This window comes from Staurois parvus, unplaced genomic scaffold (assembly GCF_062004578.1).
Source record: "Staurois parvus isolate SC_StPar_1 unplaced genomic scaffold, SC_StPar_1.0 ptg000522l, whole genome shotgun sequence".
Lineage (NCBI taxonomy): Eukaryota > Metazoa > Chordata > Amphibia > Anura > Ranidae > Staurois > Staurois parvus.
This window is the reverse complement of record NW_028318318.1, coordinates 163404-189329: the sequence shown is the minus strand read 5'-3', so window position 1 is coordinate 189329 and position 25926 is coordinate 163404. Positions and strand designations below refer to the sequence as shown.

Genomic DNA, 25926 nt, shown 5'->3' with positions numbered 1-25926 from the left:
TGAGCTGTAATCATCACAATTATGACAAATCACGGCTTGAACTATCTTGCTTTGCATGTAATGAGTCTATCTCATATATTAGTTTCACCTTTTAAGTTGCATTACTGAAATAAATGAACTTTTGCACGATATTGTAATCTTTCGAGTTTCACCTGTGTATATACCCTGTTCCAAATTATTGAGAAAAATATCATTTGCATATTTGCCTAAATAATTGATGTAAATAACAGCATAATTCTCAAGTTGACTATTAAGAGTACAAATTTTATTGAACAAACCTAATAACAGTATTTTTTTTAAACAAACTTACAATGCACTGTTCCAAATTATTACGCACAGTAGGTTTCAAAACACTTTATAGGTTGTAAAGAACAGAAAATTGTCATTTGTTGTGTTTGCAGCATATTTACTGAAATCAAAAGCTATTTCAATCAAACTTTTAACAACATTTTTAACTTTTTTTTTAAACATTTTAACAGGTCACGTTACATTTTAACATAGGACCCCTTATTTGATAGCAGCTTCACAAGTCTTGGATCCATTGAACTTGTGAGTTTTTGGACAGTTTCTCCTTGAATTTGTTTCCAAGATGTCAGAATAGCCTCCCAGAGCTGCTGTTTGGATGTAAACTGCCTCCCACCCTCATAGATCTTTTGCTTGAGGATGCTCCAAAGGTTCTCAATAGGATTGAGGTCAGGGGAGGATGGAGGCCACACCATGACTTTCTCTTTTATCCCCATAACAGCCATTGATGCAGAGGTATTCTTTGCAGCATCAGATGGTGCATTGTCATGCATGAAGATGATTTTATTACGAAAAGCATAGTTCTTCCTTCTGTACCAGGGAAGAAAGTGGTCAGTCATAAACTCCACATGCTTTGCAGAGGTCATCTTTACACTTTCGGGGACCCTAAAGGGGCTGACCAGCTCTGTTCCCATGATTCCGGCCCAAAACATGACTCCACCACCGCCTTGCTGACATCGCAGCCTTGTTGGAACAGGGTGACCGTCTATCAACCATCCACTACTCCATCCATCTGGACCATCCAGGATTGCACGGCACTCATCAGTGAACAGGACTGTTTGAAAATTAGTCTTCATGTGTTTTTCTGCCCAATGCAGCCGTTTCTGCTTGTGAACATTGGTTAGTGGTGGTCGAATAGAAGGTTTAGGCACAGTTGCAAGACTCTGGAGGACTCTACACCTTGATGTCCATGGGACTCCAGAGGCACCAGCAGCTCAAATATCTGTTTGCTGCTATGTAATGGTATTTTAGCAGCTGCTCTCTTGATCCGATGCATGGATCTGGCAGAAATCTTCCTTAATGTGCCTTTATCTGCACAAACCCGTCTGTGCTCTGAATCAGCCACAAATCTCTTAATAGTGCGATGATCACGCTTACATTTTTGTGAAATATCTAATTTTTTCATAACTTGTCCAAGGTATTGAACTATTTCACTCTTTTCGGCAGCAGAGATCCTTTTTCTTACACATATTGCTTGAAAATGGTGCTCTGCTTAATAATGTGGAACACCCTCCTTTAGTAGTTTTTCCTTAAATTGGGCTCACCTGCCAATCTAATTATCACAGGTGTCCGAGATTGTTTTTAGCGATCAAAAGAGCCCTGAGACACAATGCCATCCATGAGTTAAACTGAAAAACAAAATTTTTAATCTTTGTGACACTAATGCAGGCCATAGATGGGGAGAAAAAGTGCAGATTTTTCTTTTAAAAAACGAAAAATCGGTTGTTCAAGTGGCCGACGTTACCATCAATGGTAAAAAAAATCGGCCGATTTTCTACCCGTCTAGAGCCGGCAAAAAGTGTCCCTGCAGAGAGCTCTGCTATTTCTTTGACAGTTCTCTGACAGTTCCTTGACATTTATAGAAGTTGCAACAATGTATCTATTTGTTTCCATTTAGGATACAGATGTTTTTATTCGGAAACAAATAGATACAATGTTTCAACCGCTGTAAATGTCAAGGAACTGTCGGAGAACTGTCAGAAATAGCGGAGCTCTCTGCAGAGACACTTTTTGCTGGACTGGAATCCTCCTCCTCCCTCCTCCCACCCCCCCCCCCCCCCCCAGCAGAATCGATGCGATACTGCCTACGTTTGCAAAATGCAGGTTCAGGTGCCATTATTTTCAATGCACCTAAAATGTGGTGCTGTTTTGTTGCAATTGTCGCCCAGCAAATCGCATCACATGAAGCTTGTTGCCCAAAAGAAGCTCCTGCTTCTTTTTGGGTGACAAGCTTCACGAGATGCAATTTGCAGAGCAATTAATCACGCGACCAAAGCAAAAAATGCACCACCTTTTCGGTGCCATTGAAAATGGCACCTGAACCTGCACTTTGAGATTGCAGGCAGAATTGCAGCTTCTGCAATCCCAAAATGCCCTGGTGTAAACTGGGCCTAACCGAGTGGACACTGGAGCTTGATTTGGCTGTTCAGCAGGCACTAGTACTGAGCACCCAAGTGTTCATGTGCAAGGGCAACCTAAGGAAAAACTATTTTTTGTTTGTTTTTTGTTTGTTTTTTCATTGGGACCGGTGCCTTATTTACTCACTCAGCAGATGCACTTCTGCTGAGTGTTAAAAGAACCCAAAACTCCCCCTTCCTGACGGGCACCCAGTCAGTGCTTCGTTTTAAGGAGCCCTTTGGATGACATGCTAACTACTGGCACCCTCTGGGGGATTCCATCTATACTACACACATATGTGTTTTTGAGCTTTGGATCCTTTATATCTTGACCGCTGGTTTCCCCTGGTGGATTCAGATCGCATCATTTTACTTGGATGCACTGGCTGATATACTACAATTCCTGGTGGTGCTCATCAACCGATCCGAATACTGGATGTCCAGCCATAGATGACCTAATATCATCAATTATATGCGCAATAATAAGCCCTATCTGGTTAGTGCATTTAACAGCTATATCTACCACCAAAGTCACCATCCAATATTTTAAATATTAGATAGACTGTCACGATTTATCACCTATCTGTATTATTGTGTAATACCTCTTTATTATATTAATCATCTCGGCTAAACCGATGCTACACAGATATTCGTACTGCACGTCTGCCTTGCAGTAAATGGGTCATGGGTGCAATTCCTGACCATGGCGCCTCCTGCATGGAGTTTGCATGTTCTCCCTGTGCTTGCATGGGTTTCCTCCGGGTGCTCCGGTTTCCTCCCACACTCCAAAGACATGCTGGTAGGTTAATTGGATCCTGTCTAAATTGGCCCTAGTATGTATAAATGTAAGTTAGGGACCTTTAGATTGTACACCCCTTGAGGGTTAGGGACTGATGTGAATGTTCAATATATATGTGTAAAGTGCTGTGTAAATTGACAGCGCTATATAAGTACCTGAAATAAATAAATAATAATAAGTCATCACTCAGGATAATTTTGATCTATTCAAGCGCTGCATGGTGTATGATATTTTTGTGGTATAGAAGGTTTTTGAGGTGACTACCTTTCATGCTAGCTGCTCCTGTCACATAGATCTAGCGTTAGTTTTTTTTTTTTCTTTGATATTTTACCCAGTCAGTGCTTGTCACACTGCAAGGTCTTTTCCCCCGCTGCTAGTTCCCGGGTGTTGTGCTGGAGACAGGCAGGGAGGAGAGTATGAGATAAACGCACAAGGTTAAAAACATTAAAAGTTTAATTTGCCAAAACCCCCTTTTGCTTTTAAAAGCCGCAGACATTCCTAAAAGCACCTGTGTGTAATAAAAAAAACAAAAACATAAACCCTTCATTACTGGATGGGCAACAATGAGATGATCCCCAAAACAGGAATGGTTTTATACATGTTGGCTACTGACATTTTTTTTTTTTTTTTTTTTTTTTCCCCTCTTTTCTGACTGTTTTTCACTAGTTTTGCATTTGGCTAAAGTCAGTGTCACTATTGGTAGCATGAGGCAATACCTGAACCATACAGAGGTTGCATAGGCAGTCCAACTCTTCCAGGATGGCACATCAATACATGCCATTGCCAGAAGGTTTGCTGTGTCTCCCAGCACAGTTTCAAGAGCATGGAGGAGATTCCAGGAAACAGGCAGTTACTCTAGGAGAGCTGAACAGGGCCGTAGAAGATCCTTAACCCATCAGCAGGACCAGTATCTGCTCCTTTGTGGACAGAGGAACAGGATGAGCACTGCCAGAGCCCTACAAAATGACCTCCAGCAGGCCACTGATGTGAATGTCTGTGACTAAACAATCAGAAGCAGACTTTGAGAGTGACCTGAGGGCCCAACGTCCTCTAGTGGGCCCTGTGCTCACTGCCTGGCACCGTAGACCTCGAATGGCATTTGCCATTGATTACCAGAATTGGCAGGTCTGCCACTGGCGCCCTGTGCTTTTCACAGATGAGAGCAGGTTCACCCAGGTCACATGTGACAGATGTGAAAGGGTCAGGAGAAGCCGTGCAGAAACGGTATGCTGCCTGTAACATCGTTCAGCATGCCCATTTTGGTGGTGGGTTAGCAATGGTCTGTGAAGGCATATGCACGGACCTCTACAGGCTAAACAATGACCCCCTGACTGACATTAGGTATTGGGATGAAATCCTTGGACCCATTGTCAGACCCTACGCTGGGGCAATGGGTCCTGGTGCACGACAATGCCTGGCCTCTTGTGGCAAGTGTATGCAGGCAGTTCCTGGAGGATGAAGGAATTGATACCATTGAATGCCCCCCCACACTCGCCTGACCTAAATCCAATAGAACACCTCTGGGATATCATGTTTCGGTCCATCCAACACCACCATGTTGCACCTCAGACTGTCCAGGAGCTCAGTGATGCCCTGGTCTGGATCTGGGAGGAAATCCCCCAGGACACTATTTGTTCTCATTAGGCGCATGCCCCGATGTCAGGCATGCATACAAGTACATGGGGGCCATACAAACTACTGAGTACCATTTTTGAGTTGCTTTAATGAAATTTCAGCCAAATGACTAGCCTGCTTCATTTTTTCACTGATTTTAGGGATGCCTTTGATGTAAATGAAAATTATCAACCTACAGAAGACTGAATGCAAACAATGGGTCATCCTTACATTCCTTACCAAGTCCATATCTGTATAGATATCCAGCATGATATGTTTCCCCATTGATATCTGATGTGTTTTCAAAGTGTTCCCTTTTTTTATTTTATTTTTTTGAGCAGTGTATATATACCTATTTTCCGTTCGCTAGAAGCATTGTCAGTAGACTATGAGGGTGCTCCTCAGTGCCTTCAGTCTATTGACAACTACAAGGCATCTGCTGTGATGGCAGTCAGTACTTGTAGTTTCTTCATTCTCCGATCCCTGTGAATGAATGATGTGGCCGTGTCTGCTGTATTTGTGTCACTCTTCACAGCTTTTTCCATCTTGCTTGCTGCTTAAGCTTGATGCCATTCATTTTACTTCCATCTACTTGCTCAACACCTATTCTATTATAGAGCTATTCATTTTATACCAATCTTTTTGTACTTTGTGCCTATTTAAAGTGACAACATAATTTTAATTTCTCCTGATTTTTATACAGTCATTTTTTTACACATTGACAATCTTTGTCTTGCCTTTTACTTTAACCTTTTCTTATTCCTCATGAATATGTCACCTTTTCTTGTTTCCTTATTTCCACCACTCCTGTATTGACCCATCTATTCTCCCTGTTGCTTCTACCATCTGTCTTATCACTTTTGTCTTTGATCACTTTCATTCCCTTAATACTGTCATCCACTATTAGTTCTCTTTTGTCACCCTTCTGATGATATTTCTTACTCTATCGCTCCTTCTCACTGGTGTTGCATGCACCTTTTCTGTCACCCTTTGTCACTTAAGAAAAGTAAGCAGACTGTTTTGTTTCAGGGGTTTTGTTAAGCAAGCGGAAGATATCAGTGCTAGTCGTCGTATGAACACGCTGACCTTGAACCGACATACAGAAATCTTAGAGATCTTGGAGATCCCACAGTTAATGGATACTTGTGTGCGCAATGGATATTATGAAGAGGCTCTGGAGCTTGCTGCCTATGCTAAACGCCTAGAAAAGAAACATTCTTCTATACCTGTCATCCAGGTCGGTTTCATTGATAGTTTGAAAAATCTCAAAACTACAGTTGTACAAAAGTTTGCATACCCTTGGGGAAATTGTTAATATACAGTGCCATTTTTGAAAGAAAATCTAAGTGAATGGGCAAAACATATTTTTATGGGATTTATATTCAACTGTAGGTCATAACAGAATGGCACAATACTAAAACAAAACATGGCAACACATAAACAAATGAAATTAATCCTGTTCAAAATATGCATACCCTTAATCTTGTGTTTTGCCCACTTTAGCATCAATGACAGCTTGCAGTCTTTTGTAATAGTTGTCTGAGGCCCTGAATTCTTGCATGTAGTATAGATGTTCATTCATCTTTGCATAATGCCTCCAGGCCATGCAAAGTATTTTCTTATCTTGCATGAACCACACATTTTTGATCTCCCCAGAGTGATTCAGTGATATTAAGGTCAGGAGACTGTGATGGACACTCCAAAATCTTCTTTTTTTTTTTTTCTTCTGTAACCACTGGAAGGTCAACTTGAGCCTTTAGAGCTCATACACCCCCAAAACATCAGCAAGCCACCACTATGCTTCACAGTGAAGATGGTATTTTTGTGACTGTAGGCTTTTTTTGATCCCTCTCCAAATATAGCCTTATGGTTGTGACCATAAAGTGCTATTTTGGTCTCGTCACTCCAAATTACAGTGTTCCAGAAGCTGTGAGGCCTATCAAGGTGTTGTAACCAGGCTTTTTTTTTTTTTTTTTTTTTCTTCTTGTGGCATTGAAGCAGTAAAGGCATCTTTCCCAAGTCATCCTCCAGGATGGTTATATGAGAGGCTTCTCCTCCTACAGGTAACACAAGTTTAAAAGGCTGCCCCCTCAGTTCTTGTGTTTCCTGCATCCTACAAACATCAGCATAGCTCCCGAAGTTTGGTTTTTTTTTTTTTGCGTTTCAGGGTCTGTTCTGGGCAGGTGTCCCTGGATACCGCCCACCCCCCTGTGTTTGGTGGACTAGGGTGCCCGCTGTAGGCGTGTGGTGGGAGAGGACAGACGAAGGAAGCCTTGGACGTCCCAGGACTTCCTTTGTTTCCATTGCTGTTCATGTAGTGAATGGCTGCCTGTTTGCACCCAATATGGGGTTGTTTAAACAGGTGGAGGCTTGTGGGGTGGCTAACCTGCTGTGCTAGCCGGGTGGTTGGGCCTTTGCATGATTCTGCTACTTTTCCTCCATGGCTTCACATGGAATAGACCAGGAGATCCATTCCTGGCAAAACATCCAGCGCTTTCTGCTGGAGGAAAAGGTCGTATGGATGGCATCTGATAGCGAAAGTGATGTAATCCAAGATGGCAGTGGAACTGGAAGTAAGTATTCCGCCATATTGGGGCTGGTGGGGAGTCCCCACCAGAATTGATACAGGAAAGATGGCGCCCAAACCAGGTGTCTGGTAGGCACCATCTTTGTTAAAGGAGGCATGGAGCTGCCGCTGGATGGGAGCTCCTTCTGTGTGTGTGTGTGTGTGTGTGTGTGTGTGTGTGTGTGTGTGTGTGTGTGTGTGTGTGTGTGTTCCAGGATCTGTCTCTGATATGGCCATCCTGGAGTAAGAGTTATCGGGTAATAACTCAGGCTTTCTGGCAACTTGACTATGCAGCTTATTCCCCTGATGAAGCCACGTGACCCTGTGGCCTAACTCGTAGGGAAGGGGCTTTGATGCTCGACAAGTGAGAATGGCATCAGCTGGCTGTGTATGCTAGAATCGCTAGCGGCATTTTTGGAGCAATTGATCTTTGCAAAAAGTGCATTATTATATTATACATGTGAGTGGAATACAGCTTATATTAAATAAATGCTTTTTATTAGGATAAAGCACTGTTTTGGTTATTTTTCTTGGCATTTGAATCGATGGAGGAGGACAACTGGAGGAGTGAAGGGGATCCAGACCCTTTGAATAGCAATCTCATCACAGTCCAATTAAAGGGACACATGCTCACTTAATGGTTTGATCATATATACAAGGTGAGAGCAGAAGTGTTGATAAAATCACAAGAGGTGAATCAATTGCTACACTACAGTGATTATAGAGAATCACGGATTTGATGCGGACACTTGAATAATTTGTTGGAAGATTTGTGCATATTTAGTTGTTTGTTTACTTTAGTTTTAAGTAGAGCGCGGCACAGTTTTGATCTTTATAAGTATTGGCACATTTGTATGGGTATGTGTAGTGCAAGCGATCTAATATTTATACAGTACAATATATACATTTTTGGGGGTATTTTATATTTGGAATAGCAGCTCACAAGATTTTGCTTAATACCGTGTTTTTCGCTCCATAAGACGCACTCCCCCCCCCCCCCCCCCCCCCCCAAAAAAAAAGGGGGGGGGGAATGTCAGTGCGTCATATGGAGCGGCCAGTCCAGTATTTCTGACGCCATTGTGTCAGAATACCGGGCCGCCGCTCAGCTCTTCTCTGCAGCAGGACCTTACCTGTTCCTCGGTCCAGCGCTGTACAGTCTTCCCGCGCCGGCATCTTTAGTGTGGGCACCCAGCTGTCACAGCCAGGTACCCACACTAAAGGGAGGACAACTCCGTGGGTGTGGATACCTGTCAAATTCAGGTACCCGCTCCCCCTCCCTCCCCAAAGGCATGCAGTCTCTTGGTCATCCCCCTGTACTTTGTCTGCAGTCTCTTGGTCATCCCCCTGTACTTTGTCTGCAGTCTCTTGGTCATCCCCCTGTACTTTGTCTGCAGTCTCTTGGTCATTTCCTGTACTGTGTCTGCAGTCCATTGGTTCAGAATATTTATTTTTTTTTTCTTGTTTTTTCTCCTCTAAGACCTAGGTGCGTTTTATGGAGCGACAAATACGGTATATTCATTGTGTTTTTCTTACTATTAGTAAGAATTTGATGATACAAAGTAAAGGCCACATACTCACTGGCCATTTTATTAGGTACACCTTTCTAGTACCAGGTTGAACTACCCCCCCCCCCCCCCCTTTTTGCCTTCAGAACTGCCTTAATTCTTCATGGCATAGATTGAACAAGGTGTTGGAATTATTATAAGCATTATCCTGCTGGAAGTAGCCATCAGAAGATGGGTACACTGTAGTCCTAAATGGATGGCCATTCTCCTCTGACATCAACAAGGCATTTTCAGCCACACAACAGTCTCTCACTGGCTATTTTTTTTTATTTTTTTTCAGACCATTCTCTTTAAACCCTAGAGATGGTTGTGTGTGAAAATCCCAGTAGATCATTATCAGTTGTTTTAAATACTCAGACCAGCCCGTCTGGCACCAACAACCATGTCATGTTTATAGTCGCTTAAATCCCCTTTCTTCCCCATTATGGTGCTCGATTTTGAACTTCCGCAAGTCCTCTTCACCATGTCTAAATGCCTAAATGCATTGCTGCCATGTGATTGGCTGATTAGCAATTTGTGTTACCAAGCAATTGAATAGGTGTACCTAATAAAGTGGCTGGTGAGTGTATGTCTTTTTTAAAGCTGAGCTCCAGTCAAGTATCAAAGACACAAATAAATGCAGCTCTCATCAATATTTATTCCATTATTATTCAGGATTTATATAGCGCCAACAGTTTGCTCAGCGCTTTACAATATAACGGGAGACAATACAGTTCAATACAAGAGGGTTAGGAGGGCCCTGCTCCTTGGAGCTTTCAATCTAAGAGGGAGATTAACATCATTACAAGTATGTATTTTAAATGCAAGTAGTAAAGGTACCTGACTGTGAGTGTGACATTGCAGTCCCATGTACAGCAGAGCTCCAACTGAGAGCACAAGAGATCAGCACAAGAATCTAGTCAGTTGTGCTATAGTGCTCAAATACCAACAAGAAAGAAGCTATTAGGAGGAGAGAGCAGCGTGATTGAGAAATGAGCTCATCGGTATGTTGCTACTTCTTTGATAGTCCAGCCACATAGTAAGGGAGGGACATAACCTGTAAGTGGTAGTTGACTGCAGCAAAAACAAATTCAGATCTTCTGTCCTCTCAGACAGGGCTGTGCTTTGTGGCAGGGCTGGGTAAATCTCGGGACTGGACGGACAGAAATACAAAAGTTAAACTGTGTGGGTTTTTTTTTTTTTTTTTTTTTTTTATGTAGTTCATTTGTGTGTTTTGGCTGTTTGCTTTTAACCTTTAGTTAATTCTAGTACATATACACAAATATTACGAATGTCAAATAATTTGTTTTCCTACAGAATACCTCTGCGAAACTGTTGCCTGTTTATAGGTACAGTATATTGTATCTCTGCTGGAATAAAACTTGCCAATGGGTGATGTAATGAATTTCCATTTAAAAATGTATATATTGATGATCGGTGGGAAAATCCCTTTTTTCTTGCCACCAAAAGGCCTGCCCTGGGCATTTGCTTTTTCTTTTCTGTCTGGTACTGTACTCTTCTGATACAGTTTTTTTGATTTTGTTTTTCTTGGCAGGGAATAGTAAATGAGGTCAGGCAATCTTCACAGCTCATGTTAAATCAGCTTCTGCAGCAGCTCCGCAGCAGTATTCAGCTTCCAGCCTGTTTACGTGTGATTAGCTACCTTCGCAGGATGGATGTATTCACTGAGGCTGAGTTGCGTATCAAGTTCCTCCAGGCCCGGGATGCTTGGCTACGATCTCTGCAGTGCTGCATCCCTCAGGATGACCCATATTTCCACCTGACTAAAACCATTGAGAGCTGCCGTGTCCACTTGTTTGACGTCATTACACAGTATCGGGCTATATTCTCTGATGAAGACCCTCTCCTGCTACCACCTCTGCCCAGCGGCCTTTTTCCTGTGAATGAGTCGGCTATATTTCATGGTTGGGTGCTGCAGAAGATCAGTGACTTTCTACAAGTGCTGGAAAGTGACCTTCAAAAGGGTGTAGGTAGCAGGCTAGACTCTCTTTTGGGTCAGTGCATGTACTTTGGACTGTCCTTCAGCCGCGTGGGTGCCGATTTCCGTGGTCAACTAGCACCTATCTTTCAGCGTGTCGCTGCTGAGAACTTTGCACGAGCAGCCAAGGAAGCCGTGGAGAAATTCCAGGAGGAGATGAACATGTATACAATGATGTCCTCCCCCATGGTGCTGGGCACCAGTATCCCACCAGTTCCAACACCACCTGCCCAGCCTGGAACCTTGCAGCCTCCTATGGTGCTTCTGGATTTCCCTCCACTAGCATGCTTTCTTAACAACATTCTGGTGGCCTTTAATGACTTGCGTCTTTGCTGTCCAGTAGCTCTAACTCAGAAGGTGACCAACACGCTTCAAGATTCTTTAGAAAAGGTAATTTGTATGCTTTCCCTGGTCTTTAAACCAAAGATGTAATTCTTATGCATGCCTCTTTTCTTAGATTGCAAGAGCACAGGCAAAATGTACAGAGCCCATCAAATTGGCCATGTACCTTCTGATTGCTGTGAACCAATTACAACGATCACAAATTATAAACAGACCCTCCCCTTTCTTTGTCGCTGATCACTTTGCCAATGTGTAACTGTAAGTAACTCTGTTCCCACTGTCCACCAACAAAACGGGACACAATGGGAAGTGAGGGGGCATATTGACCATAAAAGTAGCACACTGATCACCATTATGAGGGAGAAACACTACTGACCACCACCAGCTGTGGAGCACTTACCACTGATCACCAACATTTTAAAGGGGCTCTCACCATGGTCCACAACCATAAGGGAGCACCTATCTCCTGGACACTACAATCTGTAAGCTATTGTGCACTACATATTCCTGACCCCTGCCTTCAGCTGTATGCACTAACACCCTAAAATTAAACAATCTTAGGGGCATTTTATGACCGAAGGAAATGCAATAGGCAGTCAATTTTTCAAAAATTGTTTTTTTGTTTTTTTTTTTGTTTTTTTTTTTTATACCACCAAAAGAAAGCTGTTTAAAAAAAATCATATAAAATAGATTGAGGTACAGTGTTACATGACTGCGTAATTGTCAAACTATCACAGCATTAAAATGGCCTGGTGAGGAAGTGTTATATACAAGCTAGTAATCAAGTGGCTAAGCATGTAGCTCTAATGTAGGTTGACCAAATTTAATGTTCGTTAACCCTTTCCTGTTTTTGTGCTGAGGATATATAAGTAAACGTCAAAAAACTAAGTGGCAACCAGTATTCTGTGCAGCGTATCTGACAACACTTTCAGATACACTAGGAGTATCAATATGCTTTCAAATAATTTTGCTTTGTTTACAAACAAGGTGGAACTGAACAGCTAAACTGTTGTGCTAAAAGAGAGATGTTTTTGACAGAATAATATAGCATGCTGCAACTGTTCAGATATACAGAAAAAAAAATATATACAGTGAAGTATTTATCGCCGGCAAAGAAGGCGTTTGCCTAGGACGGCATTTTTCAGGGGCTGGCGCCACCCCCTGGAAGAAGGGACACACATGAAGATGGGGACATGCTGGGCTCAGTGTGTCAGTGCGGTGAGCCTTCCCAGTGTACCGGCCGCCGAGGAGAAGGAGGAAGAAGGACATCCAGTGTACAGTCCTGCGGACATGGCATGGCTGCTGGAGCGTTGGGAAGTCGGCAGGTGAGGTGAGGATGGGGACATGCTGGGCTCAGTGTGTCAGTGCGGTGAGCCACCCCAGTGTACCAGCCGCCACCCAGGAGGCGGAGGAAGAAGGAAATCCGGCGTACAGTCCTGCTGTTGCTGGAGTGGTGAGAGGTCAGAAGGTGAGGATAGGGAGAAATTGAGGCTGGAAATGTACGATGATCACTGTCATACTCTGTCTTGTTGGTGTTCCTATCAGCCGGAATTTAGAAGTGCCAGGAGCCATTGGGGGGGGGGGGGGGGGGGTGTGTGTGTGTGTGTGTGTCTGTAGCCATATACACCGATTCTCCCTACAGCTTCCCCCATATACGACAGTCTGTTGGGGGGGAATCGGTGTATATGGCTACAGTCTGTTGGGGGGGAATCTGTGTAGTGTATATGGGGGTAGTCTGTGTTTGGGGGATCAGTGTATATGGGGTCCGTCTGTGAGGACGGATTAGTGCATATGGGGGCAGGTTGCCCCCCATATACACTGATTCCCCCCACAGACTGCCTCTTATACGCTAATCCCTCCTCAGACTTCCCCCCATATACGCTGATTCCCTCCACAGTCTGTGGGGGGAATCGGTGTATATGGGGGCAGTCTGTGAGGAGGGATCCGTGTATATGGGGGCAGTCTGTAAGGGGGGAGGGGCGGGAGGAATCGGTGTATATGGGGCAGTCTGTGAGTCGGAGGGAATTTACATCCCACCATACCCTGCATACACCCATCCACTCCCTGCAGAGACCTGACATCACCCAACACTCCCCATTACACTCATCACACCCCAACATATCCTGCCAGCATATCTCATAGATCCCACCCTACTATACTCTGCATACACCAATCACATAAACCCTCCTGCACCTCTCGCCACCCATCACGCTCCACAATTCCTGCTTTCACCCATCACACCTTTTGTACAGCTATGGCTCCCCCATCACCCCCCATAATACATTGTATACACCCCTTCTTTGTCACCACCTTTTACACCCTAGTTGCTACTGTCACCATGCAACCTCTCTCACTGGGAAAGGGGCAAGGGGGGGCGCACAGTTTTTGAGTTGCCTAGGGCAGCACAAAAATTAAATACACCACTGTGATATATATCCTATACAAATACACAGAACTCTGTGCAAACGGAAGAGCAATCTGGCTGTTTCTTCTCCCTGAAAAAACAGGTAGAAAAAACAGCCAGATTTGTGAGTAAAAGCAGCACACATTACACTTGTTAGTCACACAGATAACCTGTTAATTGCCCCTAGATGTTAACTTTCTCCCAGCCAGTGTCATCACTACAGTGTACAGTATTATATCTCATCCCTGTATTAGTGTCACTAGTGATGTCCGCGTTGGTGTCTCTCCCAGCCAGTGTCTGTTAGTGCCAGATTGGTCACTATTCTATCACAGTCCCACTATAAGTCGCTGATCATCGCCATTACCAATATAGTGTCTATAGTTGCGTAAATTCCAGTATTTATACCATAGTTTGTAGGCGCTATACCTTTCACACAAACCGATTAACATGCATTTATTAGGAGATATGTTTGTGTGGTTTTGGTTTTGTTTTGGTGTGTTTTTTTTTTTTTTTTTTGTTTTTTTGTTTTTTTTTTTTTTTTTGTTTTTTTTTAATTAACCACTTGACCTCCAGAGGATTTACCCCCCCCCCCCCTTAATGAACAGGCCTCATTTTGCTACTCGGCGCTGCACTAATTCAACTGATAATTGCGCGGTCATGCAATGCTGCACTCAAATGAAATTTACATTCTTTTTTTCACACAAATAGAGCTTTCTTTCGGTGGTATTTGATCACCTGTGCGCTTTTTATTTTTCACGCTATAAACAAAAAAAGGGCAAACATTTTGAAGAAAAACAATATTTTTTACTTTCAGCTATAAAAAAATATATAGTAAACTAAGTTGGTTATAAATTTAGGCCAAAATGTATTCTGCTACATGTTTTTGGTAAAAAAAAAATCCCAAAAAGTGTATATTGATTGCTTTGTGTGAAAGTTATAGCGTCTACAAACTATGGTATAGATACTGCAATTTACGCCTTTTTTGCTATACAGCGCTGCGCTAGTTTAACGGACATAACGGTACATAAATGAAATTTACATTTTTTTTTTTTTTTTTTTATTTTTTCCCCACAAATTGAGCTTTCTTTCGGTGGTATTTGATCCCCTGTGCGGTTTTTATTTTTTGCGCTATAAAAAAAAAAAGGCTGACAATTTTGAGGAAAAATAACAATATTTTGGACTTTTTGCTATAAAACATGTCCAGTAAAAAAAAATTTAAAAATCAAATTCATAAATTTTCTGCCAAAATGCATTCTGCGACATGTCTTTGCTAAAAAAAAAAAAAAAACCCAATACGTGTAAATTAATTGGTTTACGTGAAAGTTATAGCGTTTACAAATGGCTGGAAAGATACTGGGATTTTTAGGTTTTTTTGGGGTTTTTTTATACGAATGGCGGCGATCAGCAACTTATGGCGGGACTGCGGCGGACATTCTGACATTGGGGGGTACTGACTTGGGGTCACTGACATCCCCAGTGACACCAATACAGTGATCAGTGCAAAGAAAAAAAACACTGACACTGTACTAATGGCACTGGGGAGGAAGGGGTTAAGTTTATTTTTCAGGGAAAGGGTTAACTGTGAGGAATGTGTTTAACTAGGGGGCGGGGGTGTGTACTGCAGGGAACACTGCTGATCGGGAGAGAGAAACTCTTCTGTCCCGATCAGCTTGTCCTGGAGCTGTCAGGGAACTGACAGAAAGCACAGCTACTGCAGCTGTGCTCTCTGTCAGCGATGATCGCCGGGACATAGCCAGTAACGACCGGCTGTGACCCGGCGACTGACATCCGTGGCTGTGATCGGCAGGACAGGGAGGGCGGCGGCTCGCCTCACGCGCGCCCCCTACCTGTTTACAAAACACGTTTTAAAAACGTGCTTTTGCCCAGCCGTACCGCCCTGCTGCCGTATTTATACAGTGGCTGGGCGGCATGTGGTTAAAGAAAAAAAATCCCAGTGGTGATCAAATACCACCAAACAAAGCTCCATATATATGAAATAAAATGGTATAATGTTCATTTGGGTACAGTGTTGTATGATAAAGCAATTGCTAGTTAAATGGCACTGGGTAGGAAGGGGATAAAATGAGGGACGATCAAAGGGTTAACTGTGTGCAGGGAGTGTTTTTACTAGGGGGCCTTGTCAGCGTGCTTTACTGTAATCACCCTGCACAGCCGTCCACAGCAGTGTGCCAGAGCTAACAGGGAGGAGAACTGTTAGTAAACAAAACAGTCCTCCTCCCCATCGGAGATCTTCGGAAATCACCAGGTGCTGGTGAGTAATTACCGGCCGGGACTCGGTGATTGACAGCTGTGGTCGCGAATGGCAGCACTGGTAGGCGTGCGCGCGGCTCGCACAGGAAGTGTGTGTGTAACTATTTTTCTAATGAGGTGATGTCAAAAATTGTTTGACTTCTGTCTTCTTCTCTACAGGTTGTGAAAACTATCCTATCATTCCATCGGGCTGAGGAAGCTGCTTTCAGCATTCAGGAAAGTGAACTATTTGTTCAATTCTGCACAGTTTTCCTGGAGGATTTGATGCCATATCTGAACCGCTGCTTACAGGTTCTTTTCCCTCCAGCTCAGAGGGCTCAAATTCTAGGTAAACACCTTGATTTGTGGAAAACATGGGATCTCAGACAACCTGTAAAATTTTATAAATACAAAGAGGATGCACCGGCATAGTGCATTACCTTAAATAACATTTATTGATAAAAATGATAGGTAATATACTCACAAAAGACAAACTTATATAAGCTTGCCTCTGGGGGAGGGGGTGACGGCCCACTTGTGACACTTGCACTTATCAGACCATTTATAAAGAGGGTACAGGCACTGTGTATACTGGCTCTGAGGAAGAGGCAAATCCTCGAAACGCGTCAGCCTGTTGGAGGTCCAGTGCTCCCATGTGAATGGCCACACCATGCGGACTGAACAGTGCTGTTCTTTATGATGAACTTATATATGTTTGTCTTTTGTGAGTATATTACCTATCATTTTTATCAAATGTTATTTAAGGTAATGCACTAGGCCAGTGCGCCCTTTTTGTTTTCTTTGCATCCAGTATTTGGACTTCCCCAGTTTTTTGAGGGCAGCAAGGTGTGCACCATCCAGGTTTTCCACAAAGAATTTATAGCTATATCAAGTTCACCCCCAAGTGCAGGAGCATTTGTGTCAATTACTTTTGAGGAAAAATGTATGGGTTAGACTGAGAAAGTAAAAAGGTGCTCCCAGACACTAACCATAGTGGAATTCAAATGTACATTTGTACCATTGTCGCTCTGCACTTGAAGAGGGGCAGCGGTTAGGGTTGTTCTGAAGAAATATCAAGCCTCATGCACACAAGGCGTTTGCCCATCCCTCCTAGACACCTTTCCTCCTGCAGCATCGTTTTGACAGAAAAACACTTGACTCATGAAAATGTGCATAAGCTCATCAAGCGTTTGGGCTTTAACTAATTTAATTGTGCAGAATAACAATTTATTCTGACCTTTTTGAAATTAACACTCAAGCACTTGACTTGTCTAGCACTTAAACACATTTACACCAAAATGTAACTGCTTGTGGACGCACGGTTAGTGGAAGGTTTTTCTTCTTCCTTTAAACGCCCCTGCCTCTAAAGCCTATATGCACATGGACACATAGGCCACCATGCAGCAGTGTTTGGAGGCAGAAAAAAAAGTCAGACTCCCTAACATCTGTAAAAAAAAAAAAAAAAAAAAAATGTCCAGTGTGCGTGAGGCTTTAAAGAATATAGCCCTATAGTGAAGAAAGATGTATAAAATTAGTAAATATATTTTGTTTATATAAGAGCAATACAATGATGAGTTAAAGTCCTTATCAGACTGATTTTATATAAATATTTAATGGTAAAAGACAAAATGTGCTGCAGCTGATTTTTCAAGGAAGAATTGGCACTTGTGGCACTGTTAGAACATAAAGGAAAGTAAACTGGCACACTGGTCCATAGAATGATTAAGCTTTTTTGTATAACATATAATTGGGTCAGCTGGAGAAGGAGACTGTGTGCATGTGTGAAGTTTGAAATGGCCCACAATGGCCACTGCTAAGTTGGAGATGGGAGAGAATGCATTAAGCATTCAGGCAGGCTGAGCAGCTGGATCGGCTTCTAGGGGGGACATTATTGTGAAATTCAGCCCATCCTACAAATGACTGAATGAAGAACAATAAGAGGTCAGTGGTTTTCCTGGAGTGGACCCCTTTATCTGGAATGGGAGTATGTACTATTTACTGGACTTTAGCATTGCATAGGGGCATTTACTGAAAATCTGCCAGAATGTGAACTTACACAAATGTGCGGGACACCAGACAACTCTAAAGACTGGAAAAGACCAGTAGGTTTATTTTCACTTCTCAAACAGATATATGAAAGTGTGTGTGTGTGTGTGTGTGTGTGTGTGTGTGTGTGTTTCATAGTTTCTGATTGAAAAAAGACTCATCCATCTAAGTTTAAAAAAAAAAAATACACCACACACACAAATAGCCTCCACATACAAAATCCTATACCCACGGTTGATCCGGGGCAAGGCAAAAACCCCAATAAAGCATGATCCAATTTTCTCCAGCGGGGGGATGAAATTCCATCCTGATCCCCAAAGAGGCAATCGACTATTCCCTGGATCAACTTTACCTATAAATATTCATATCCAGTTATATTATGTGCATCTAGGAAATCCAGGCCTTTTTTAAAACCATCTCCTGAGCTGCCCAGAACCTACTCCACATTTGCACAGCTCTTACTGTTAAAAAGCCTTTTTTGTATTTGGGGGTTAAATCGCTTTTCCTCCAGGCATAAAGAGTGCTCCCTTGTCCTCTGTGCTGACCTTAAGGTGAATGACTCTACACCGAGTTCACTTTATGAATCACTTTTATGTGTTTTATATGTTAATCATATCCCTCCTTAATCTCCTCTTCCCAAAGAAAATTAATTCAGTACCTCTAATCTTTCCTCATAGCTGAGTTCCTCAATGCCTCTTAGCAGTTTGTTTGCCCAGAACTGAACTACATATTCCAGATGAGGCCTTACTAATGATTTGTACAGGGATAAAATTCTTTCTTCCTCCCTTTTTTTTTTTTTTTTTTTTTTTTTTTTTTTTATATAGCAAAGTATTTTGTCTTCTTTCGGAAACTGCAGCTTGGCATTGCTTGCTATGATTAAACTTATGATCTACCAGAAAACCCAGTTCCTTTACCATATTCTTAGCCCCCAAGTGCATAACTTTACATTTATCAACATTAAACATAATTTAGCATTATATGAGAAGAAAAAGGGATTTTTTTTTTTTGTTTTATTTTTTTTTTTTAGGTGCTCAACAAATTTGACACTTAGATCTCCAGCCCACCTGAAATAAACATAGAATTAAACCTCATTTGCCACACAGTTGCCCAACTAAACTGTGCATTGTCAGCTTGTAAGTTGGAGACATCCTGTAGGGGTGTTATTCCACTGCATAGCTTGGTGTCATCTGCAAAGACTGAAATGTTACTTTTTACTCCCAGGCCCTATATTGTTTATAAATATATTAAAAAGAAAAGGTCCCAACACTGAACCTTGGGGTACACCACTAACAGCTCTAGACCATTCAGAGTATGAATCATTAACCAATACTCTGAATATGGTCTTTTAGCCAGTTTTCTGTCCACTTACAAACTGATTTTTTTCAAGGCTGTAGACTTTACTGTAAATGACCCAGACTGCGCTTGAGTATTTCTGTTACAATACCGCTTCCCCGTCCGAACACCAACAACAGACACCACAGTCAACCATACAAGACTACTTTATTTGAACAAGATATATACACTCAGGGGCCAATCCCCCCTCCCTGCATAATGACACAGGGCGGGGCAATCTACATTTAGTAACAAGAGAGAGGCAGATATTCAAACTTCACACCAGCAGACAGTCTCATCAGGAGGGAGGGCTGCTGGGGTCACCCCCCCCCCCTTTCACTAAGCTAATACACATAAACACATACATCCCATAATAGTTTGCTCCCAAGCCAGACAATAGAACAATGGGATGCAGCCACATAACATTAAACAATCAACAACCCCCACCCCACCTATCTCCTAAACATGTCTACACAGTCTGAGACAAAGCCCACACAAAATTAGGACAGATCACCCTGTACCCCTAACAGGCACAGGGCGATTTACACATAAGAGGGATATGGGGAGCTGAGACAGGAGTCTCCCCACCTCTCCAAAGTGAGCTGAGTTCCTTGGGCCCCTCACCCAAAGTGACTCCTCTTTCAGCAGGGGACTAACACAGGAGGAGACCCCAAACGGGTTAACTCCGAAGTTAGTCTGTGCTTCCAGTCACTCAATGCCAGCACCCACACAGTACCCCAAGCAAATTGCCCCACATAAAATATTACTCACCCAGCAAACCTCTGCCTCTCTCGTAGAACATACCTGCCGCTGGGGAGAAGTACGGACTGGTCCTTCTCCCTGAAGTCCTCTTAGCCGCTGGAGAGAAGACAGGGTGGCTGGGCCGACTCTATCATGCTGTTGGGGATCTGGGCTGACTGCCCAGTATCCCTGGGATATCCAGGTGGTGACTGTAGTCTCATCAACTTTGACTTGATGGACATCCCCCGGTGTTCGCAAAGTAAGACTGACATCCTCCTGTCCCAATGCCAGACCCTTTTCTGGGGTTGTCAGGGGAGACCGAAGTCCCATCCACGGACATCCTCTTCCTGTAGCTCCTGCGGTGCTGATTGTTGTGGGCAGAGGTCAACATCGCCATGCCCTGATGACAGCTCTTCTGCTGGAGGCGCACGGGCTGGTTTTCCTCAGCAGAAAAGTCAATCAAATCCCCAGTCTCTGGAACTGGTGTCTGGGGATAGGGGTTCACCATCTCTTGTCCGTGGAACCCAGAAGATGGTACCAGTGCTGGGCAGAGGCTAGCAGCCCTTTTGTCAGCACTGCAGGTTTGGGGATGGCAATCTCTGGAATTTCCACTGCTGATTCTTGGGCACGCTGCTGAACATGTTTTAGCAGTTGCCTGTATGCCCTTTCCAGATGCTGTTCTTTCATCAGCAGGTATTGCAGATCGGGTTCAAGCTGTGAGAACGAACATAGCCTCTCTGTCTTCTCGCAGGTCCTCAAGGGTAGGTTCTCCTTCATCGCCAAACACAAAATGATCTGTAAGGCTCTCCCACAGCAATCCAGGGCCACCAAAGCCCTTTCCCTCCGCAGAGCATTCTCTTGTCACCTCTAAATATTTCTGCTCTGCATGCCATTGCAGAGCCAGATATCGGTTGTCCAGCTCTAGCTCCTGCTGTACCAGCTTGTCCAACTCAGTCACAGATTGCTCCTGGGGTCGCTCTCCTAGGAATGGCATCCCTAACTCCCGTTGGTCCTTGGCCTGTTTCCCTGGTGTTGGATAGCACTTGCCCTTGTACATACCAGCAACCTGGAGGGCTCCAATGCAAAGCACCACCCGAATCCGCTGCCTGAGCTCCAGGTCTCCCCACTTCTCCTCCAAAGTGAGCTGGGTTCCATGGGCCCCCCACCCAAAGTGACTCCCATCACATTTACCTTACACATTAGCCGTGTGTGGGGGAACTGTGTCAAATGCTTTTGCAAAATGCAAGTATACTACATTCACAGCCACTTCTCTGTTCAAGCCACTTCTCTTCTCTGGGGGGTTTTTTTGGTTTGTTTTTTTTTCTAGAAAAATCTATGTGGGTCCTTTTATTAAACGCTCCAGTACCTTCCCAACTATAGCAGTTAAACTAACAGGTCTAAAGTTACTTGGTAAAGACTTTGCCCCTTTTTACATATAGGCACCGTGTTAGCCTTACGCCAATCCAGTGGTACTATGCCAGTCATTAAAGAGTCCCTAAAAATTAGAAACAATGGCTTTGAAATGACAGCGCTCAATTCTTTTAGGACCCGTGAGTGTATGCCATCCGGTCCAGGTGCCTTATTCACCTTTTTATTCTGTCTAAATATTTCTGGCCCATAACAACTCTGAGCTATGGTGGATCATTTGGGACTAGGTCAATATCCTTTTCATTATGGACATGAGCTCTCCCATGCTCCTTTGTATACACAGAGCTGAAGAAGGTATTTAATAAATTTGCCTTCTCTTTGTCCCCAGTCACCCACTCCAGATTATTTTGTAAAGTGTCTACATGCTCAGACCTGACCTTTTTTTTACTATTTATATATTTGAAGAATTTTCTTGGGTTTGTCTTACTTTCAGTGGCTTATTTAACAGACAAAGGAAGCAAATAACAGGAGTTCATTGTTTGGGTTTACATACACCTTAAAGTATTTCAATCACAGATAATGCAGCTCTTTCTGCATTATTCAACACTTTCGTGTGTGCAAACACCTGCTGCCTCCACCACATATAGTAGTTCCTTCCACCAGCTAATATGTCACTACATTACAAGCCAGCAGGAAGAACTACTACATACGATGAAGGAAACGTGTATTTGACCCACCTGCCTGTTGTGGCATTTAGAAACACAAGCTGCAGGAAAGGTCTGCATAGAAGAGCAATACAAGGCAGAGTGCTTACATAGTAAAGCGTACACACAGACAGCACACAGTTAACCTTTTGATCACCCCAGATGTTAACCCCTTCCTGCCCAGTGTGGTTTTTATTAGCACTGATCACTGTACTAGTGTCAGTGGCAGTCAGTTCCCCCCAAGTGTCAGAATGCCTGCTTGCAGTCCCACTATAAGTCACTTATCGCCGCTATTACTAGTATAAACAAGAAAAAAAAAAAGTGTATATATATACCATTTTTGTAGACGTTATAACTTTCACGTAAATGAATTGACACATATTGGTATTTTCTTTTAGCAAAGACATGTAGCAGAATATATTTTGGCCTAAATATATAACATTTTTCCCAAAATTGTCGGCCTTTTTTTGTTTATAGTGCAAAAATAACGCAGAGGCGATCAAATACTGCTGAAAGAGAGCTCCATTTTTAGGGAAAAAAAGGACAAATTTCATTTGGGTGCAGGGTTGCAAGACCATACAATTGTCAGTTAAACTAACGCAGCACCGTAACGCAAATAATGGCCTGGTCAGGAAAGGGGGTAAATCCTCTGGAAGGTGAGTGGTTAAATCTACATTGTCCCCAAGTGCAAAATTTTATATTTTCTCAAATAAAGCTCAACTGCACTTTGTAGCTTTGTGCCACTCTGTTTTCGTTATAAAAATAGGGGGGCCTTATTTTTTAAATCTCATCTGTTTTGTCAATTATTGAAACATTTCAATAAAAACGTAAGAGGAAAGCTGTGATTGAGCATGGGTGTGTTCCAGAAGCAGGCTGTGTTTGTTTGGGGAGCATGGTGGCTGAACATACTATCCAATACTGGCATGCTTTGTTTGTGCACAGGGTCCTTTACCTCTGAATGGCCAGCAAAAGGTGAAAACTGACCATGCTAATGCAGGTCAACTTTGCTTTGTATGGTCAGTCTAGAACAAGGAAGAAAGGCGACTGGCAGGACCAACCAGGTACTTCAGCTGGAAGTACGTGAAAATGATAGACATGTATAAAAATACACGTGTTTTTGGTAGAAATGATATTTCTACATGGCAAATAATTTACTAGCAGGTGTAGTAGAGTAACAGAAATCCAACAGTCGTGACATGCATGCTGCTGATTCTGTGTAATTGAATCACTAATTGAAAGAGGCATGTTCAAAATAATAACAGTGTGGAGTTCTATTAGTGAGGTCATTCATTCTTTGAAAAACAGGTGGCAATTATTGCCCTTATTGAAGGAAGGCAGCAAACGTTGTACATGCTGGTTACAGTGCATTTCTCTCTGAAATTCTGAGGAAAATGGGTCGTTCCAGACATTGTTCAGAAGAACAGCGTACCTTGATTCAAAAGTTGATTGGAGAGGGGAAAACATATAAAGAAGTGCAGAAAATGATAGGCTGATCAGCTAAAATGATCGCAAATGCTTTAAAATGGCAACCAAAACCTGAAAGACGTGGAAAAAAGCGAAAAACTACCATTCGAATGGATAGAATAGCCAAAATGGCAAGGACTCGGCCAACAATCCACTCCAGGAAGATCAAAGAAGGTCTAAAGTTACCTGTGAGTACTGTTACAATTAGAAGACGCCTAGGTGAAGCCAAGCTATCTGCAACAAGCCCCCGCAAAGTCCCACTGTTGAAATAAAGACATGTGCTGAAGAGTTTACAATTTGCCAAAGAGCACATTGACTGGCCTAAAGAGAAATGGTGCAACATTTTGTGGACTGATGAGAGTAAGATTGTTCTTTTTGGGTCTAGTGGCCGGCGACAGTTTGTCAGACGACCCCCAAACACTGAATTCAAGCCACAGTACACTGTGAAGACAGTGAAGCATGGTTGCGCAAGCATCATGATATGGGGATGTTTCTCATACTACGGTGTTGGGCCTATTTATCGCATACCAGGGATCATGGATCAGTTTGAATACTTGAAAAGGTCATGCTGCCTTATGCTGAAGAGGAAATGCCCTTGAAATGGGTGTTTCAACAAGACAACGACCCCAAACACACCAGTTAATGTGCAACATCTTGGTTCCAGACCAACAAGATTGATGTTATGGAGTGGGCAGCCCAATCCCCGGATCTTAATCCAATAGAAAACTTGTGGGGTGACATCAAAAATGCAGTTTCTGAGGCAAAACTAAGAAATGGAGAAGAACTGTGGAATGTAGTCCAATCATCCTGGGCTGGAATACCTGTTCACAGGTGCCAGAAGTTGGTTGACTCCATGCAACACAGATGTACAGCAGTTCTCAGAAACAGTGGTTATACAACTAAATATTAGGTGATTCAAAGAAAAGCAAAATCTTCAAACATTTTTCAGTTTATATAGTGAATGTTTGAGTTTGTAAAGAAGACTACAAACACTGCAATTTTTTTGAACAGTCTAATATTCTTTGGAGGAACAACACAAATTTTGATGTATTTTTCTTCATGTTTTGATTTGGAATAGAATGTGTAGTGTTCCCAATGCATTTGTGTGCATGGAAATAAAAGCTATTAGAAGGATTTTGAGCTTTATCCACTTTTTTTCAACACACTGCTATTATTGTGAACACAGCTGTGTTTGTGTGTGTATTTATGTGTTATTTTTATATTTATATATATATATATATATATATATATATATATTTGAAAGTCTATTAGAATGATTTGTATTGTACTGTATGGCATTGTCCTTCTAACATGAAAGAAACCTGTTGGCTAAAAAAATGTCTGCTTCTTAGCTTGGATGCATTGTGTGATGGAAAAATATGTGATGCTTAGATTTCACCTTCTAGTTCCAAAGGCCAGCTTCTAGCACAAGATTTTCCATGTGATCAGGCTCAAGGTTACAATTACCAGACTGTCAGAATCAGAACATGTTTAACCACTTCAATACAGGGCACTTTTACCCCCTACCTGCCCAGGCCAATTTTCAGGTTTCAGTGCTCTCACACTTTGACAATTGCGCAGTCATGCAACACTGTACCCAAACTAGAATTTTTATAATTTTATGCACACACCTAGAGCTTTATTTTGGTGGTATTTAATCACCACTGGGGTTATTTTTTGCTAACTTAACAAAAAAAAAGACCGACAATTTTGAAAAAAAACATGTTTCTTTGTTATAAAAGTTTTGAAAATTAATATTTTTTTTTTAAGTCCGCAAACGTGCAACTATAAACGTAAAAACCTGTAAGTGTTCACAAAAAATGTGCAAGTGCAAAACACCACACGAAAAAGTGCACTTAGGGGTGTGCTGTGTCTTACCCCTAAAGGGGCTTGGACCGCTTACCCTTATCCCCCGGGGCACGAAGCTCCTGACGGGGACAAGGTTCCCAATTGGTCCTCCTGGCCAAAAGGCCTGGTGGACCACCGTTCCTTGTGTCCAGCCAAAGCCAGACACACAGTACTTGGTCAGGGGGCTCTCCCGAAGAAAAGCCCCCTAGGGATCAGGGGAGGAAGGAACCAAAAGGCCACACATCCTCCCCCTAGACTTCAGGGTAGGCCTGAGGACCCACACCCTCCATCCGTGAAAACACACGCATAAGTAACAGAAAAAGTGACAAACGTGGGAGATGAAATAAATTAAATAAATAGAAAATAAAAAAGTGGTACCGTGCCAAATTGTGCACAGACCAGGCCCTGAGGCCCGTAGCAAAAATTGCCCTGGTCCTAGCCAAAAGGCCTGGTCCTTAGGGCGCTGTGCAAAAAGAATGTAAAAA

The 25926-nt window shown here is 42.7% G+C and overlaps 1 protein-coding gene across 2 annotated transcripts in view; it reads left to right on the top strand.

The window, feature by feature from the left end:
• Nucleotides 1-25926, top strand: part of COG8 (component of oligomeric golgi complex 8) — a 44770-nt gene that overhangs the window by 4541 nt on the left and 14303 nt on the right. The window contains exons 2-4 of one of the 2 annotated variants that reach the window (XM_089690206.1): nucleotides 5863-6070; nucleotides 10499-11332; nucleotides 16119-16287. In XM_089690206.1, the coding sequence (XP_089546332.1) occupies nucleotides 5863-6070; nucleotides 10499-11332; nucleotides 16119-16287 (1211 nt within the window). The remainder of the gene's footprint in view (nucleotides 1-5862; nucleotides 6071-10498; nucleotides 11333-16118; nucleotides 16288-25926) is intronic. The other variant, XM_089690207.1, reaches the window with a different exon arrangement.